Source organism: Gorilla gorilla, chromosome 12 (genome assembly GCF_029281585.2).
Source record: "Gorilla gorilla gorilla isolate KB3781 chromosome 12, NHGRI_mGorGor1-v2.1_pri, whole genome shotgun sequence".
Taxonomy (NCBI): domain Eukaryota; kingdom Metazoa; phylum Chordata; class Mammalia; order Primates; family Hominidae; genus Gorilla; species Gorilla gorilla.
The window spans coordinates 124,284,328-124,302,850 of record NC_073236.2 but is presented as its reverse complement, the minus strand read 5'-3'; the positions used below and the strand labels follow the sequence as shown (position 1 = coordinate 124,302,850).

The 18,523-nt window shown below is 37.1% G+C and overlaps 1 protein-coding gene across 1 annotated transcript in view; it reads left to right on the top strand.

Annotated features, from left to right (window-relative positions):
* DDX1 (DEAD-box helicase 1) overlaps window positions 1–17,673 on the top strand; it is a 39,542-nt gene extending 21,869 nt beyond the window's left edge. The window contains exons 16-27 of the mRNA XM_004028864.5: window positions 3,861–3,959; window positions 4,799–4,888; window positions 6,786–6,974; window positions 7,643–7,694; window positions 10,025–10,171; window positions 13,636–13,727; window positions 15,017–15,089; window positions 15,210–15,282; window positions 15,368–15,410; window positions 16,174–16,269; window positions 16,562–16,682; window positions 17,348–17,673. Of these exons, the coding sequence (XP_004028913.1) occupies window positions 3,861–3,959; window positions 4,799–4,888; window positions 6,786–6,974; window positions 7,643–7,694; window positions 10,025–10,171; window positions 13,636–13,727; window positions 15,017–15,089; window positions 15,210–15,282; window positions 15,368–15,410; window positions 16,174–16,269; window positions 16,562–16,682; window positions 17,348–17,478 (1,206 nt within the window). The 3' untranslated portion in view covers window positions 17,479–17,673. The remainder of the gene's footprint in view (window positions 1–3,860; window positions 3,960–4,798; window positions 4,889–6,785; window positions 6,975–7,642; window positions 7,695–10,024; window positions 10,172–13,635; window positions 13,728–15,016; window positions 15,090–15,209; window positions 15,283–15,367; window positions 15,411–16,173; window positions 16,270–16,561; window positions 16,683–17,347) is intronic.
* The last annotated feature ends 850 nt before the right edge of the window (window positions 17,674–18,523 follow it).

Sequence of the window (18,523 nt, the reverse complement as noted above, 5' to 3'; positions counted from 1 at the left end):
GAAATTAGAGCAAGGTCAGAGGAGTATGTTTGTTCAAAGACATCTTGCAAGTGCGCCTTTTCTTCTCCTGGAAGTACACAAAGTCTCTCCCAGACCTCTCAGGCAAAATTCCAGCATACATGATTTTTTGTTGTTTACCCTCTGAACATTTGAGAATTTCCTTCTGGCCTTCATGGGTAAAGAGTCATTCTTTTTGGGGAGATAAGTGAAAAAGAAGAAACTGGAGTTAAGAACAAAAGTAGAGGTAAAATAGATTGCAGAGAAGGATAGAAGTTCCTGCAGTGACTCTTGCGAAAGATGAATAATGATAAGACGGTGGGTAATAGTTCCAGTGAGGAGAGACATGAGTTCAATTATGTGTAAGGGGAAGTTGCAAAGGCTGTGCTCAGCCATGCCGTTACGAAGGACAAAGCTAAGAGGATCTGATCTCCACTATTGGAGAAGAAGTTTAGGATTTTTTTTTTTTTTTTTTTTTTTTGAGAAGGAGTTTCACTCTTGTCGCCCAGGCTGGAGTGCCATGACATGTTCTCGGCTCACTGCAACCTCTGCCTCTTGGGTTCACGCAGTTCTCCTGCCTCAGCCTCCTCAGTAGCTGGGATTACAGGCACCCGCCACCATGTTGGCTAATTTTTTTGTATTTTCACCATGTTGGCCAGGCTGGTCTTGAACTCCTGACCTCAGGTGATCCACCCGCCCTGGCCTCCCAAAGTGCTGGGATTACAGGAGTGAACTACAGCGCCTGGCCGAAGTTTAGGAAATTTTTAACTGTTTATCAGTTCTGTGAAGGTAGGACTTCATGAAATATTTTTCGTGTGTGAAATAACTTACAGCTTATAAATTTCTCTTTTATTTCCTTTCCTAAATATTTAATCATTAAAGCTAAACCATCCGATATTGAGTCATGACAAGCAATTGTGTCCTTTCTCCAATTCCATTGGTGCTCTTGTCAAACTAACTTTTGTGCCACACAGACTTTACATTTGACCTGGTATGCCATATTAAGAGCAAGGAATCATATTACCATACTTGTTAATACTATTCTAAGATGAGTAATATTGCTTTGATATGTTTTTATTTAGTGCTATGGTTTTAATGTCCCCACCAAAACTCATGTTGAAATTTAATTGCCCATATAATGGTATTGGAAGGCGGGGGCTTTTAACAGATGATTAGATCGCGAGGGCTTTGTCCTCATGAATGGGTTAATGCCTTTGCTGTAGGAGCGGGTTAGTTATTGCAGGAGTTTCGGCCCGTTTTCCTCTCTTTGTTGCTCCTTTCTGCCATGAGATGACCCTCACTAGTTGCTGCTGGCACTATGCTCTTGAACTTCCCCAAACCTCCAGAAATGTGACAAATATTCTTTTCTTTATAAATTATCTACTTTGTGATATTCTGTTAAAACAGCAGAAAATGAGCTGAAACATTTAGTGTGTTTTATTTTATTTTAGTGGTTGTAAGAGAGATTTAATAAGTTTATTCCCAATCTTGCTTCCTCAAACCCATTTTTCCCATAAGATAATATGTTTCTCAATTCCTATTTTCCTAAAGCTTATAGAGCTTTTAGGGAATTAAATCTGCTTTCATCAGGATGTCTCAAAATTTGGTACTAACTTGAAGCAATTGGAAAGGTAGTGTTATACCAGAGCATTCTTTGCAGAATTCAATTCTACTCTACTTCTTAGGGGATCTAATATGATCTTTATCTGTTCTTCTCTCTGTCTTACATTCTCTGCTTCTGTTATCTTCCACCATACTCTGGTTCAGCCTTAGCCCTGTGTTGGGTCTTATGCTGGGGCAGAAGTCAGCTTGGCAATGAGAGTAGAAGAATTTTAGTTTTCTAATCTTTTAGTCTTACGATATTATGCAACATGTGCCACTGAGGTCATATAAATAAAGATGTCTCACAGGCTTTTCTGATCTAACTGACTTAAAAAAACAAAACAAAACCCTGAGAGGCCTTGTGTCTGTCTTCATGCCCACTTTACCTGCTGAAATTCGGAAGGAGGAAACTCACGTGGTTAGAATACTGTACTAAACTGATGTCATAGAACCAGATGGTATTTTGTTCACTGCTGTGTACAGCACCTGTCTCAGTGTTTGGCACATAGTAGATTCTTAATACATTGGACAGATTTTATCTTCACATTTTCAGACAATATTTTCTAGGTTGAACTTGCTTGTAATTATCAGTGCAGATGAAACAATAGCTTCAGAAATGTCTGCTGTATTTTTCATGGGATAATAAGTGCCTCATATTGGATCAAGTTAAAAGGTCTGTTTATTCGAGGGGTGAGATATTGAAGTAATGGAACTAGAGGAATAACTTTGCTAATAGAAAACTATATTTTTAGTACAGGGTGGAGAAAACAGGTAAAAAAGAATGGAAGTGTTGTTTTTTAATGCCTGCCAATTAAGGAGTAGAGGTTTTGAATTGTCTGATTTACTGAATGATCTTATGTAATACCTTATTTGTGCTCACATAAATACATCATATACACACTTTATATATTTTTATTTATTTATTTATTTATTTTTGGAGATGGAGTCTTGTTCTGTTGCCCAGGCTGGAGTGCAGTGGTGTGATCTCAGCTCACTGCAACGTCTGCCTCCCAGGTTCAAGCAGTTCTCCTGCCTCAGCCTCCTGAGTAGCTGGGACTAGATGTGCACGCCGCCATGCCCGGCTAATTTTGTGTGTGTGTGTGTGTGTATTTTAGTAGAGACGGGGTTTCACCATTTTGCCCAGGCTGGTCTTGAACTCCTGAGCTCAGGCAATCTGCCTGCCTCGGCCTCCCAAAGTGCTAGGATTACAGGCGTGAGCCACCGCGCCGGCCCATATACACACTTTAAAAATACCTCATCTTTATTGACTGCTTTCTAGAAATGGGTCAGGCACTGTACTAAAAACATAACATGTTCTTACTCAGTACTTACAATAATCCTCTGAGATGGTACTCTTCCCCATTTTTACAGATTAAGAAGAGGGCTTATATCAAATATTAAGTAACTTACCTAAGATCATACAACTCATAGGTAGAACTTTACTCTGAAACCTGTGTGTCTAATCACCATACCTATGGACTTGACTACAAGATATGTGTGGGAGAATGCAAAATGTTAACTATTTGTACTGGCACCGAGGCTCACTGTTCTCTTCTATATATGTTTGAAAATTTTTATTTAGTATTCTAAACTTCCATTTTCTCATTGAATAGGGATGATTATAGTAGTATTTACCTTAGTGGTAACATGAAATAAAACATATACTTGTAAAACATTTTGCAGAGTGCCTGTTCATTATAAGTACTTGACAAATAGTAACTATTAATGTTTTCCTGGACAGTCTGATCACCATTACTATTAACTATAACCAAATTTATTGAGCACCTGGGGCACTCTGCGTCTAGTGCTTTACGCATCTTATCTCTTAATTATCACAACCATCTTGAAAAAGAGAAGGTATTCCCCCAATTCAAAAATGGGAAAATTGGTACTAGAGGAGATTAAATAAATTAAGGTCACAGAGCAGAGTAGTGGTGGAACTGGGACTTGAACTCTAGGTTCCGTTGAGTTCCAGTGAATTCATCAGATTTTTGCTTGGAAAATATAAATTTTATGCATTAGAATGTATATCAGTTAAGGGTGTCAAAATCAATTTTGGTCAAAATCTTCACATTAATTTCAAACCAAGTATCAGTTGAACATATGGCATTATCTGTAACTCCTTTTTTTTTTTTTATAAATTTAGAGTTGACTACTTCAATATGCATGTTTTTATTAAAAAGACAGTTATTGGTTGCTATTTTAAGGTAATTATACTGTTTCTTTCGTTTTCATTAAGTGGTTGGTTTGCTTTTTTTCAGGTAGATATAGTTGTAGGTACTCCGGGAAGACTAGATGACTTGGTGTCAACTGGAAAGCTGAACTTATCTCAAGTTAGATTCCTGGTCCTGGATGAAGCTGTATGTTGAAATATAATCATACTTTTTAAAAAGTTTACTTATATTTTTTGAGATAAAATATATAAAATGAAGAAGAAATATAATTCAGTCATGATCCTACTACCTAGAGATAATCATTGTTATCAGTTTTGGTATATTTTCATATACTTTTTATTTATATATTATTTTATGTAGTTGAAATCAAGATATGAGGAATCTGGGAAAAATTTTAAAAATGTAATGTCATAAGTATTTCCTGTAATTGTACATAATTTATAAATGCTGTCTAGTGGTCTATTATATGGCTACTTCATGGTATATTTAATTACTCTTATTTCTAGGTATGTAGGCAGATTTGATTTTTGCTCCAAATAACCAGCTTTGTTTGTACATACATTTTCTACATACTATAAATTTGTTCCTTGTGTCAGAGATACAAAATGTAGACCATCTGGAAGGACATAAATGTGTTTGAGTCTCTTAGACATACTTCCAAATCATTTTCAGGTTGGGTTACCTAGTTCCTCAGCACTGAGGGTTTTTAATTTTTTATATGAAAAGTCTGTTGAAGGATATATGTTAGAAGCTGTTGACTGAAATTTTCATTCTAGATTATTAGATTATGGTTTTGGATTGCTTATTGTCACTTTTTCATATTTTAGTCACAAGGAACTTAAAATTGAATTGATAAATTATCTTTATCCAACAAAATAATTTTGAAAATATAGGACTATGTATATGCATGAATTAGTTTCCTTATATTTTGTTTGATTTAGAAAAAAGATTTTTGATACTGATTAAAACTTACGTTTTTTTCCATACTGATTAAAAACTTAATTTATTCTTTGCTTCTCATGCAGGATGGGCTTCTTTCTCAAGGTTATTCTGATTTTATAAATAGGATGCACAATCAGATTCCTCAGGTTACCTCTGATGGAAAAAGACTTCAGGTATAAAATTTATCAATGCATCTTAAAATGCATGTAAACAATTGTTATGTATAATGTTACGGGATCCCAGGGGGTGTTGCTTTTCTGGCTGGAAACCTCTGTGGCTAGTGATGCCCTTGCCCGGGTTTTGCTCAGTTCCACCCACTTGGCCTGGCAGGCTGTGCTCAGCTCTCACTACCAGCCTGGACCCCATGCCTCCCAAGGGTGAGCCAGGCGCGGAGTGGTGAGGGGTGTATGAGCGAACGTGGGGTCTGGCCATGGCACACAGCCAGGCACATTGGCTGCGGCAGGGCGGGTAGCTCCAGGTGCTGGCATGGGCACCGGCTCTGTGAGGCTGGTGGCCTGGCCCCGAGGCTTCAGGTCTTCCCCAGTTGAAGGTGGGGCTTCACCGGGGACTAGCCCACTTCCGCCCAGGAGCCTGTCTGCCTCCTGCTGCTGTTCATGGTGCCCAGACTGTTCATGCCAAGGGACACGTGCAGGCCAGCACTGGGCCGTCCGCAGCCTGCCTTGGCCCTCCTCCCGTGTTCGCTGGCGCCCAAAGGCTGGAAGGGGCCAAAGTGGCAGTGGGTTGGTGTATCAGTGCTACCTCAAGTGTGCACACCCAGCTTGAGACAGTGCCCAACCTCGGCCTTAACTTTGTTCTGTGATCAGAGTGGGTGTTGACAGCAGGGAGAGGCCAGGCAGTGGAAGCAGACATCTCCGAACCTGTGGGGGCAAGGGAGGGCCCCCCGAGTGCAGAGATGTCTGGGTCCGCAGCCATAACTTGGGCAGCTGCAGCCATGCCTGGGATGGTGGAGCTCCTGCCTGCCCTGGCTCCCACCACCACCCTGGGCCCAGCTCCATCTCAGGGCTCCTCTCTCTCTGCCCCTCTGTGCCCAACCTCACTGCTCCCCGTCTGGCAGGCAACTCGGCCCAGCCCCATTGAGGTGGCTCCCAGGTCAGTGGGCTCCAGGGTCCTCCCAGGGGTGGACTCTAGAGACTGTCCGTCTCCTCTCTGTGCCCTCCCCGCAGCAGTGGCGGGCAAGAGCGGCAACACGGGGCCAGGGTCCAGAGTGGTGGAGACTCTGGGCCTGGGAGCGGGTCCTGCCCAGCTTCGCGAAGGTTGGGGTGGCCCAGTCAGCTGCCTTGGGGATGCGGGGCACAGGGAACCCACCACCACCACTGCAGCTCCTGCAGCCTCTCTTGCTGCCACTGCTCATGTCTCCCCGCTGCAGCCAGCTTGATGGCAGCAGCTGCTCCTCCATAATGCTTATGAGCAGGGTCAAAGGGTTTTTGTTTGGTCCCCTCCCATTAAATTTATTACTATGTAAAATGTTTTCTTTACGTTACTGGATGAAATAGTATACTCAAAGGTAACAGTCTTAAAAGCTGCTTTTAGAAATAGAAGGAAATTTGAGGAAATTACTTGGGTGTTGCAGAAAACTACAAGTAAAAATTCTTAGTTACTTTGTCCTGTAGAACATTTAGGGTGTGTATTCCAGATTATTAGTACTGTTGCCTGTTCGAAGGAAAAATAACTTCAGCTACTGAAAAATTGTTGTCTTCTCTGTAGTTAATATCCTTCTTTCTTAGGAAGCATTTAAGAAGGACAAGCTTTTGAGAGAAGGGGACAGACAGTAATACAGGATTTTTGGCTTACAAAAATGACTCATTTTACTTAGTTTTTGTAGGGACGTGAGGAAGAGATGGCATGATTTCTATGTGACAGTGAGGGAACTGAACCTCAGAGAGGTTAACCTGCCCAAAGTCATACCTCTAGTTGTCGCTACATAGAGTAAGGTGTTGAACTTATCTTTGGAGTCTAGGCTAGCACACTTTGTGTTTCATATCAGTGTTTGTGTGATTTATTAATTATTATTATAAAAGTTCATCTCAATTTGGGGTTTCCTCTTCTTAGGTGATTGTTTGCTCTGCCACTTTGCATTCTTTCGATGTAAAGAAACTGTCCGAGAAGATAATGCATTTTCCTACATGGGTTGACTTAAAAGGAGAAGACTCTGTTCCGGATACTGTACACCATGTTGTTGTCCCAGTAAATCCCAAAACTGACAGACTCTGGGAAAGGCTTGGAAAGAGCCACATTAGAGTAAGTGGTTTATAATATTAACATTTATGTAGAATAAAGCAATTTATAAACTAGGTCAGCCTTGGGCTCTTAGTGATGCTTAAGGCAATCAGTTATTGTATCAAAGAAAAGTCCAATACATCGTAAACCCTTAGACCTTTAAAAAGCACTGAATAAGTGATGGACTCCATCTTTTGTTTTTCTGTCTTCGTAATATTACTTTTGTGATCAGCTTCCTTGATACAGTCTTTATAAGTAAATAACATATATTTATCTAATTTCAGATACAATGATTTCCATTTTTAGTAGTATTTTAGTAGGAGCCCTCATCTGTGTCCTCTTGATGTACTTTGTTCTAAAAATCAATTTCATGTGGTCATCTTGTCACTTTCTTCACTGTGATTAGATTTGCCTTTATATAGTAAGGTTATGTTTATTATAAATATACAATATTTTAGAAACCACATTTTCATTATTATTATTACCTTTAAAAGTGGTCTTAGACCTATAGTTAATGAAAGGTTTTTCTGAATCTGAAGAATGATTTTGCCTACAGATTATATTATGAAGACATATATCTGAAATACAGTCTAAAGACAAATATAAATCTCCCTTTTAAAACATGGCATATATTCTGAATCATTATTTAACCACTCCTCTATCCTGTTTTTATTCCTTGTTTTTGATAGACTGATGATGTACATGCAAAAGATAACACAAGACCTGGTGCTAATAGTCCAGGTGAGTTAAAAGAGTCAAATGTGTTGAAAGATTTTGAAAATGAAATTTATACCTTACCTATTCTCATGAAGGATGTGAGGTAACCTGCAAAATTAAAACAGGAAATTTGGAAATAAAGGCAACAAAAATAATAAAAAAGAAATGGGGAAAAAGCTGATACTAGTCAACTTAGAGGAATATGAATCATTGAATTTATTTTTAATTTTTTGAGACAGCGTCATGTTCTTGTCACCCAAGCTGGAGTGCAATGGCACAGTCTCAGCTCAAGGCAACCTCGGCCACCCGGTTTCAAGCAGTTCTCTTCTTGCCTCAGCCTCCCAAGTAGCTGGGATCGCCCGCCACCATGCCTGGCTAATTTTTTTATATTTTTAGTAGAGATGGGGTTTCACCATGTTGGCCAGGCTGGTCTTAAACTCCTGACCTCAGGTGATCCTCCCACCTCCACCTCCCAAAGTTCTGGGATTACAGGCATGAGCCACCATGCCTGGCCTTAATCATTGAATTTAGATGTTAGTCTCCTGGCATCTAAATCACTTTTTTTTTTTTTTTCTTTTTTGAGACAGGGTCTCACTCTGTCACCCAGACTAGAGTGCACTGGTGCGATTTTGGCTCACCACAACCTCTGCCTCCCAGGCTCAAGCAGTTCTCCTGCCTCAGCCTCCCGGGTAGCTGGGATTACAGGCAGGTGCCACTACCACCTGGCTAATTTTTGTGTTTTCAGTAGAGATGAGGTTTCACCATGTGGGCCAGGCTGGTCTTGAACTCCTGACCTCAAATGATCCACCCGCCTTGGCTTCACAAAGTGCTGGGATTACAGGTGTGAGCCACTGCACCCAGCCACAAATATTTTTGATTATCTAATTCTCATCATAGGAAAACAGCAAATTTTTCTAGAGAGATTATTTTATATTGACCCTGAATTCCATAAGAAATATCATATAAGTTTCTCATATCAGGAATATTGCATAAGAAAGAAAACTTTCTTTAGCTATAGCTTTGCAAAAGATACTGGAATTGTTTTGAAATAGTTGTTGACTTTTTTGTGTGTGGTAGAATATACATAACATAAAACTTAGCATTTTAACTATTAGTGTACAGTTCATTGGCATTAAGTACATTCATATTGTTGTACAATCATCAATCACCACTATCCATCTCCAGAACTTTTTCATCTTCTTAAACTGAAAATCTGTATCATTAAATATTTATCAATTTTTAAAAAGCCTAACATTAAATTCTGCCTCAATGAAGATTCTTCGTTGCAGAGCTGAGATTCTTTGTTTCAGGTTAAATAGTGTTTTGAAAATATAGGAAGGTACATCATGATACAAGGTTGCTGCTTAGAAAACCTAGAAGAATGGATCTTAAACCCATTAGGCTGCATGTCTGACATGAGATGTTTCAGGTGGATCATTCATTGGTGAGGGTCGGACTCTGCTTGCTTCATGGTTGAATTTCAACTATATCAAAATGGTGAATTATCTGAAATCTTGATTAAAGATTTGAACTCAGTTTTATATGTAGCTCTAAATTAACAAGACACATACTTAGTTATCCTTTTTGTTGGAGAAGAGCAGAGACACTGTTTGAAAATCTGTCATCCCGCTGTTTGAGAATGCATTTTATAAAATTCCAGTTTTTATTGCTTCTTATATTTTTCTTGCATAAGTTTTGCTTAGTTTAGACTAACAATTAGAGATGATCAGAGAGACCTTAGAAATATGTTGGGTCACAGAATTAAAGTCTTACATTCAGTGGTTGAGGAGTAACAATTATAGCACAGCTTCACACTGAAAAATAGAGAGTTGGAGGATGGTGACTAAAAAATTACTAGATTTTTGTGTTAAGGTTTTTACTGCGTAGAGTGAAGTATGAACTTTCTGGTATTTAGATTGATTTAGAAAGTACATTAATTATTTTTAAAAGGAGTTAAAATAATTGTATAAAGCATTTATTGAGCATTTAGGGAAGTTCATGCAAGGCAGAATATGATTTGTTCTTCATGAGAGATAACAGTTTTGCTGTATGTATTTCTGTTAATTTGTACGTGTGTATGTGTGTGTTCCCTCATAAGGGGTACGGTTATGGGTGTTTATATACCCCATAAAGTAGCATAAAAAATATTAACAGAAACAAAAATAAATGAATGAATGGTTTAACTCACTGTTTTACTCTATCTTTACTTCTTGTCCTTATCTATAATACTTTTATTAAAACAGGTATTCTTTTTTAGGAAAATTAAGCAGTCAGTCTGTGACTATAATTATGTGTATTCATGACAAGTTCAGATTGAAATTCTGTTGGTTTTTGTTGTTGTTATGATATTCAAGAGATGTGGTCTGAAGCTATTAAAATCCTGAAAGGGGAGTATGCTGTCCGGGCAATCAAGGAACATAAGATGGATCAAGCAATTATCTTCTGTAGAACCAAAATTGACTGTGATAACTTGGAGCAGTACTTTATACAACAAGGAGGAGGTAATTTTTTCTCACTTGAAATAAATTGTGTTTATATCCTCTTGTAATAGATTATTAATCTCATGTTGATGCAATCTAGAATACATGCACAGAATTTAAAGCAGTTGACGGCATATTTTAAGTATCTATGCTTATTCAGTACTTTTCCATATGATAAGCCCTAGGAAAAACAAGAGAGAATTTTCCACGTAGGTACATTTTCATTACAGTAAACTTGAATCACAGCATCCTAAGAGTTTTATATTATATGGAAGAAGGATAAAGTAATTTATTAGTCTTAAAATTTAAAATATGATCACTGAAATAATAGAATGTATGTCTTCTAAACCAGTAGATGGGGAAAGGGGAATGAGGAAAAAAAACCTAAACAGGAGCAAGAAAGGAAGGGGAATAAAATGAGAAAAATTATGGTTAGAAATTATAGAATAAGATCAATGTTGGAAAAATCTCAATGTATGAGTAAACACTGTAAGTATCAGTGGACAAGGTCTTCTGTTATAAAGCATGGATTGTTGGACTGGATGAAATCTAGCAATATGCTGTTTACATGGAGCATACCCAAAATCTGAGGACATAGAAAGATGGAAAAGGAATGAAAAAATATTATGCATGTGTCAGCTAAAATATTAACCAAAAGAAAGCCAGTCTAGCTATATTAATAAGAGTTGCAGTAGACTTTAAGACAAATATTACTAGAAATAAAGAGTCACTATGTAATAAAATATCCAAGCTACAATGGAAGTATAAGGGTTCAGATTTTATGCTTCTTATAACTTCGAGAATGTAAACTGTATTAGTCTGTTCTTATGCTGCTATGAAGAACTGCCTGAGACTGGGTAATTTATAAAGGAAAGAGGTTTAATTGACTCACAGTTCTGCAGAGCTGGGGAAGCAAACATGTCCTTCTTTACATGGCAGCAGGAAGGAGAAGTGCCAAGCAAAGTAGGAAAAGCCCCTTATAAAACCATCAGATCTCATGAGAACTCCGTCACTATCACGAGAACAGCATGAGGATAACCACCCACATGATTCTATTATCTCCTACCAGGTCCCTCCCACATGTGGGGATTATGGGAACTACAATTCAAGATGAGATTTGGATGGAGACTCAGCCAAATTATATCATAAACCAACATGGAAAAATTCTCCATCAGTTGTTATGGAAATGCAAAATAAAATGACAGTATAATACCGTTGTACATGCTAAACTAAAAATACAACACCGAATTTTGGCTACGGAGCAACTGCATACAGTTGTTAAGAATAGATTGTTGGTGAGAATATAAAATGGTATGAGCACTTTAGCAAAGGGTCTTGCAGTCTTTTATAAAGCTAAAAATGCTGTCTTATGGCCTAGCAATTAAACTGCTAGATGTTTACCCAGGATAAATGAAAACACATATTGACAAAAAGATGCTAGAATGGCCATAGCAGCTTTATTTATAATATTCTAAAACTGAAAACACACTAAGTGTCCATCAGTAGGAGAATGGATAAATAAAGTGTGAAATACAGCGGAATACTACTCAGCAGTGAAAAGGAACAGACTTTTCCTTGCTGAGTAAACACAGCAACGATGGATGAATCTCAGAAACCTTATGCCAAATGAAAGAATTCTTACTCAAGAATATACACTATATCAATCTATTTATATGACATTTTTAAAAAGAACTAATCTGTGATGGAAAAAATGTCAGAACAGTAGTAGTCCCCACAAGGGTGGCAGTAGGGATAGGCTGGGAAAGGATATGAGGGTATTTTTTGGTGTGATAATGATGTTCTGTATCCTAATGGGACTTTCTCAGCAAATCTACTTAAGATTTGTAGATTTCTTGAATACAACTTTTACCTCAAAAGAAAAAACTAAACAAATATTGAATTCTAGTTAATTATATGCATGCCGAACTCTGTACTGATGTCTGCAATTTACATTGAAATGTTCAAAAATATGAAGATGAGTTGATGGATGGATACAGGTATAGGTAGATATGTGGCTAAAGCAAGTATAATAAAATGTTAATTGTTGAATCTAGGTGGTGGATATACAACTGTTCATCCTTAAAATTATTTCAGTGTTGCTACGTGTTTGAAAATATAAATGTTGGAAAAATATAAAAAGTAAAAATTGGCAGACATAGAAGGTAACATACAAATCCCATTATTGTACTGAGGAAAGACTAACACATTTTGTTATAACTGATGTACGTCAAGGAAATAGAAAACTGAAGAAGGATATAGAATATTTGAACTAATGGTCATATAAAGAATACATTACACTGTTCATTACAGTGAGTGCTTAAGTAACACATTTTTTTTTTCAAGTCCTGGCAAACAGACTTGCTTGGTTGTTATAGTGACTGTTTTGTAGTACTTAATTTTCTTCCTGTCTATGTTTTGAATGGAGGAGTTGATTATGTAGTAAGGAGTACTGTTGATTAAGTAGTAATATCCGTTTAGTTACTTTGATGCTCCTTCCCTAAATATTCTGGATGTAGATGTTACTTCTGCCTAGAAAACAAGTTTATTACACCATTACTAACACTCAAACACAATATATACCAGATTACAGGGGTTTAAAAGAAGGGATCAAAGGATCCCTCTCCCCTCCACACATACCCTAACCAGAGAGTTATAGTGTGTATTTGATACTTCCCTAAACCACTTGAATGCAGGATGCAATAAAATCTCAGCTGTATGCCTCTAGAAGTTCTGGTTAGCTGTTATTTCACCTCTGCATAATTAATTTTTGTGTTACTCATTTCGAATAGATATCTTTCAAAATGTATTGTTTCCTTGAATTTTCAAGTATACTTACTGAACTTAATTTACCTTGGAGAACAGTTAAGTGCCATAATTGTTATTTTGTTACCTCCCAGTGGTTACTCTTTTTGTTACTGTGTCTACTTGAAGAGTTTTCTTTTGGGGGGTTGGCTACCACTGCACTTGCCTCTAAAATAACACCTCTCCATCTTTACAGTTTGCTGCTTTGAATCTTCTGTGGCCATGAAACTAGATAACTATGTTGCTTAAAATACCTTGAGAAGAGAGCAGGCTTATGGGCATGGCCTTTTAGGAAGCACATTAACTTGATGCTTAATTTTGGTTCCTCCAAGAATGATCTCTTTTGCCTACTTTTTGAGTCTTAGCTTTATGGAGGATAGTGAGGTTCCTGGTGTACACATAGGCATTTTAGTTGGTACACTGCTGGATCCACTCCTCCTACAGATTGGGAAGGGTGACTTAAAATGCCCTTAAAAGCAGGACAACTTTAATGCTCCATAGAGTTCATTTTAATGGTACTTCGTTTGTGACATAAATTGTGTTAACTATGGTTTATAGCAAGTTGGGGCATAGATTTTAATGGAATTGTGTGGCACTATTGTAGTCTGAATTTTATTGGCTTTTTTACATAGTCTTAGGCAGAAGATTTTCCAAGGTTAAATGCTTAATGTGCTTTTCACTAGGACCTGATAAAAAAGGACACCAGTTCTCATGTGTTTGTCTTCATGGTGACAGAAAGCCTCATGAGAGAAAGCAAAACTTGGAAAGATTTAAGGTACTGATACATAGTTGATTGTTTCCTTAATACTTAAGAGGGGCATTATATCTAGTTTTAAGCAGTTTTAATTAATATTATTAAAGCAATTATTGTCCTAGAAATTTCAAAATGTTTCTACCCTAACTAATATGTCATCATCATGACAGGAATTAGTCATTGTTGACACTCAAATGGTAAATTATACATTCTCTATCAGCATAACACTACTATAACAGGAATTTCCAATTTCAGAAATTTTAGTTAAATTATTTCAGGTAGATATTTTTAGGAGAAGTATCATTGGATAGTTAAGCCATGTCTATGTGCCTTAAAAACAGTCTCCAGCAATAGCCATAAGGAACTTAATTTGTAGATTAATTAAGACAGGTATCAGAATACGGCTATGTAGAATTAAAGGTATTTTGATACTGTTTGGGGCAGACCTTTCCAGTTATGTGCTTGCAGCACATGAATGGGTCACATAGCTCTTGGTGTAAGTGGGTGGGGCTTGAGCCATTTAGAACTAAAGATCGGTAACCTGTCTACCTGCAAGCAGTCTCATTAATTTAATAGACCCCAGTGTATAGCGTAAGTATCATTTTCTAAGAAAAAAGGTGGGAAGTATTGGGTTGAAGAACTTTGGCTTATGTTTCCATGCTGGGCATAATTGATGCAGATGTGAAAACACATCTCATGGCCTCGTTTGAATGTGTGCTACCCTTCTCGACCGTAGGCATTTTTCTGGACCATAAGTCAGTATACCCTTCTTCCCTCCCCCAGATCTCTAATTTTGCTGTGCCTTGAGGCACAAATGACATTGAAAGGCTAATTTGTATTTCTTGGTGAGCACCAGGGGCCTACCCTCATTTTCCTCCCCTTGAGAATTTTGTCTGTTACAAAAAATGTAGCCTCCAGGTAAAATATCTAGTATTCTGAGTTTATTTGAATTTAAGAGTAAAGATAATGCTTATGTCTGTACACTGTATTCTGTTTTATCTTTCTCTTCAATTTCTAAAGATATTTATAAAGATTAAGCCAAGTTTTAGCAATAGTTTAATATCTTTGAGTAGAAAAAGAAAAGCAAAAATGAACCCAATCTCTGATTTAATCACCTTAAATGTCATGTTTCAGCAGATCATGACATAAAACTTCAAGACTTGGTCCAGTAAATTAGGAGTATGTGGACCTCTAATCTGATAGTAACACTTGAGTTTTTAGAGGTCTCATTTAGTGGAAGGATAGCATTTGTTTTTATTGTTTAGTATATGTGCTAACAAACTCCTTTCTCTCTTCTCTGTTCTCTTTAGAAAGGAGATGTAAGATTCTTGATTTGCACAGATGTAGCTGCTAGAGGAATTGATATCCACGGTGTTCCTTATGGTAAAAAGCAACTTTTTATGCCTGTAGTGTGATTGTTACGGAATCTAAAGTAAAGCCTTCTAATATGTTTGAAAAATTTAGAAACTACTGGCAATTGTTAATAATGGTTTTTATTTACAGTTATAAATGTCACTCTGCCCGATGAAAAGCAAAACTACGTACATCGAATTGGCAGAGTAGGAAGAGCTGAAAGGTACTTCTGCAATTTGTTTCCCCCATTTTTAAGCTTGTATGCTTTAGGAATAAAGTCTAATAGAAGGCTTTTAACCATCTTTCAGGATGGGTCTGGCAATTTCCCTGGTGGCAACAGAAAAAGAAAAGGTAATCTTTGTAGGGCTCTATTATATTCATTGTGTGTGTTGTGATTTTAGATGTTGGAAATAAAAGCAGTTTGATTTTCCCATTTAAATTTAATTCAGCTGTGTATGGAATACAAATGAACTTTTTAATGGCATCTTTTTTCCTATATTCATTGAATGGACAAATAATAGGGTGAAATTTAGAAAGGAAAAATGCAAAATATAATTTTTCCAACTAGCTTTGTTGTACTCATTTCCACCAAAAAATATTTAAACATTTTCTGGCATGGTGCCATGGAAGACCTTTCATGGTGAGGGGAGATTTATTTTGATATAATTACAAATTTATAGAAAAGTTGTATTCATAAAGAGCTCCCATATACTCATTGCCAAAATTCAGTAGTTGTACATTTTGCATTATTTGCTTTATTATTCTCTTATATAAAAGATTTGAACTTATTTTTCTTTTGAACTTTTTTATGTTAATATTGACATAGTATGCTTCAATATTTACTTTTTCATCCTACTTTTATCTGAGAATTCCTTTTGATATCTGACACCCATTTTAGGAAAACTTTTGGATTATTCTCAAAAAGAACTTTTTCAGAAGACCTATTTATTCAATGAGCTACTGAATAGTAGTGGTAATTGGATGATATATCATACCTATAATCTATTTTTCTAGTGCCTTGAGGACAGAAAACACTTAAAAACAAATTTAGAATAAGATATTTAGCATGTCTCTATCTCCATGCATGTTAATATTTTTTCCTTTTTAAATTTAGGTTTGGTACCATGTATGTAGCAGCCGTGGAAAAGGGTGTTATAACACAAGACTCAAGGAAGATGGAGGCTGTACCATATGGTACAACGAGATGCAGGTAAGACTTTGAGTTAGGCTCACAAATAATGTATTAAAATGGTAGAATAGAAAGCATTTATCTTCAAAAATTATATCTTGGCTTTTATCTGTTTGTCACTTATAAGGGAAAGTTGTAGTTGGTTATAATGTTATCTGCACTTTGTTAATTGTAAGTTGTGAATTTCTCTCTTCAGAAATCTGACTTCCATTTATACCAAGCATTCTGGCCTTTCCAGCTTTATTTAATGATGATAAAATACAACTCTTTCTAAATGAAATTTTTATTTGGAAATTTTCTCTCCATTACTTAGTTACTATCTGAGATAGAAGAACACCTGAACTGTACCATTTCTCAGGTTGAGCCGGATATAAAGGTACCAGTGGATGAATTTGATGGGAAAGTTACCTACGGTCAAAAAAGGGCTGCTGGTGGTAAGCTTTGAATTATTTTAAATACAATTTTAAATGTAAATATACCTGTTTTGCACTTCGGTTTGGGAAGGCAGTACTTTCATTTCATTAGGTTAAGAGTATATTTTTAGCATGTTAATCATTCCCTCCTTATTACCCTCATAGTACTTTGTCCATACCTGCCTTGTAGCATTTTTAAATTGTGTCATCTTTATGTGAATGAAAGACTTCAGCTTAGCTCTTTCTCTTGAAGTGTTAATGTCATAAGAGTAGTTGAACATTTTGTGGAATTATTAGGAAACAAGAGCATAATAGGTGATTTTGAACAAGGAATCAGAAGCGTTTGACTTAACTCAGGTGGTAATTCAGCATATTATTTCCTCTGCCTGGGATGCCCTTTTGTTAGCTTGTTCCTGAAAAATTGTAAGACTCAGGCCTAACTAGTTGTTTCCGAGCCAAGGGTGGGTAGGGGTGTTGGGACAGCTGTTAGTGAGGCCTAATTATTTATTTATATTGAAATAATTGATTTAACATTTTTTAAAGTCAAAGTTCTGGAGATAACTTGCCTAGTAGTACATTTTATTGCTACAAGCAAAGTTTAAAGTGATATAATTGAGCCAAAGTATTGCTGACAAGTTATTTCAAGCATGTCATTTACATTACTTTGTTATTTGTGTGTGATGCAGGTGGAAGCTATAAAGGCCATGTGGATATTTTGGCACCTACTGTTCAAGAGTTGGCTGCCCTTGAAAAGGAGGCGCAGACATCTTTCCTGCATCTTGGCTACCTTCCTAACCAGCTGTTCAGAACCTTCTGATTTTTACATTTACTGAATAAGATTTGAGTAATGAAAGTCTGTAGTCTTAAAACTCTAAAACAGTTGTACTGCTTCCAAGCAGCAGTATTTATAGTAACGTAAGCTATTAATGCTAACTCTTGCATGTCAAGAAACATTAGTCTTAGGAATTCTTCAAAAAATGGCATCCCAATGAAAATAAATTTGATGACTGTATTTTCATGAAGGTTTGTGTCTTATTTTAAAGTTATATTGATATATTTTTTCTATTTCTTTTTTAAGAACAGTATGGGCTTATGAAGTAGAATTTATGGGTATGTGAATCTGGCAGAGGACTTACGTGGAACCACTCGGGAATATTCTAAAAGTAGGTTTTCAGATGGTTAAGGTTGTCTATGTGTATATTGAAGCTAGAGGAGAGTTGGAACATGAAGGGAAATTGGATGATCCCAATGTAGAAGAACTGCTTGGTTAGTTTGGAAGCATGGAAGTTTTGAGGGAGTCAGTAAAGGTTCTGTATCTAAGGACTGATGACTGATGTGATGGTGACAGTGAAGATGTATCTTCTTTTTATGAACCTTTCTTTCCAGATGATGCATACCCATTAAAGTAGAACTAATCTGCTGTCCCTACAGGTCTTAAAATCAAACTTAAACTCAGGGGTTTTTTTGTTGCTTATTTTTTTGTTTGTTTGTTTGTTTGTTTTTGTTTTTGAGACAGGGTCTTGCTTTGTCACCCAGCCTGGAGTCCAGTGGCGTGAACACAGCTCACTGCAACCTCAACCTCCTAGGCTCAAGCAATCCTCTCGCGTCAATCCTCTCACCTCAGCCCCCCAGGTAGCTGGGACTACAGGCTCACGCCACCATGCCTGGCTAATTTTTTTGTATTTCTTTTTTAGAGACAGGGTTTCACCATGTTGCCCAGGGTGGTCTCCAACTCCTGAGCTCAAGTGATCTACTCACCTTGGCCTCTGAAAGTGCGGGGATTATAGGCGTCAGCCACCATGCCTGGCCCTGGAATATATTTTCTTAAACACTGGCTCTTGCCTAAAATATCAGAAGGAAAG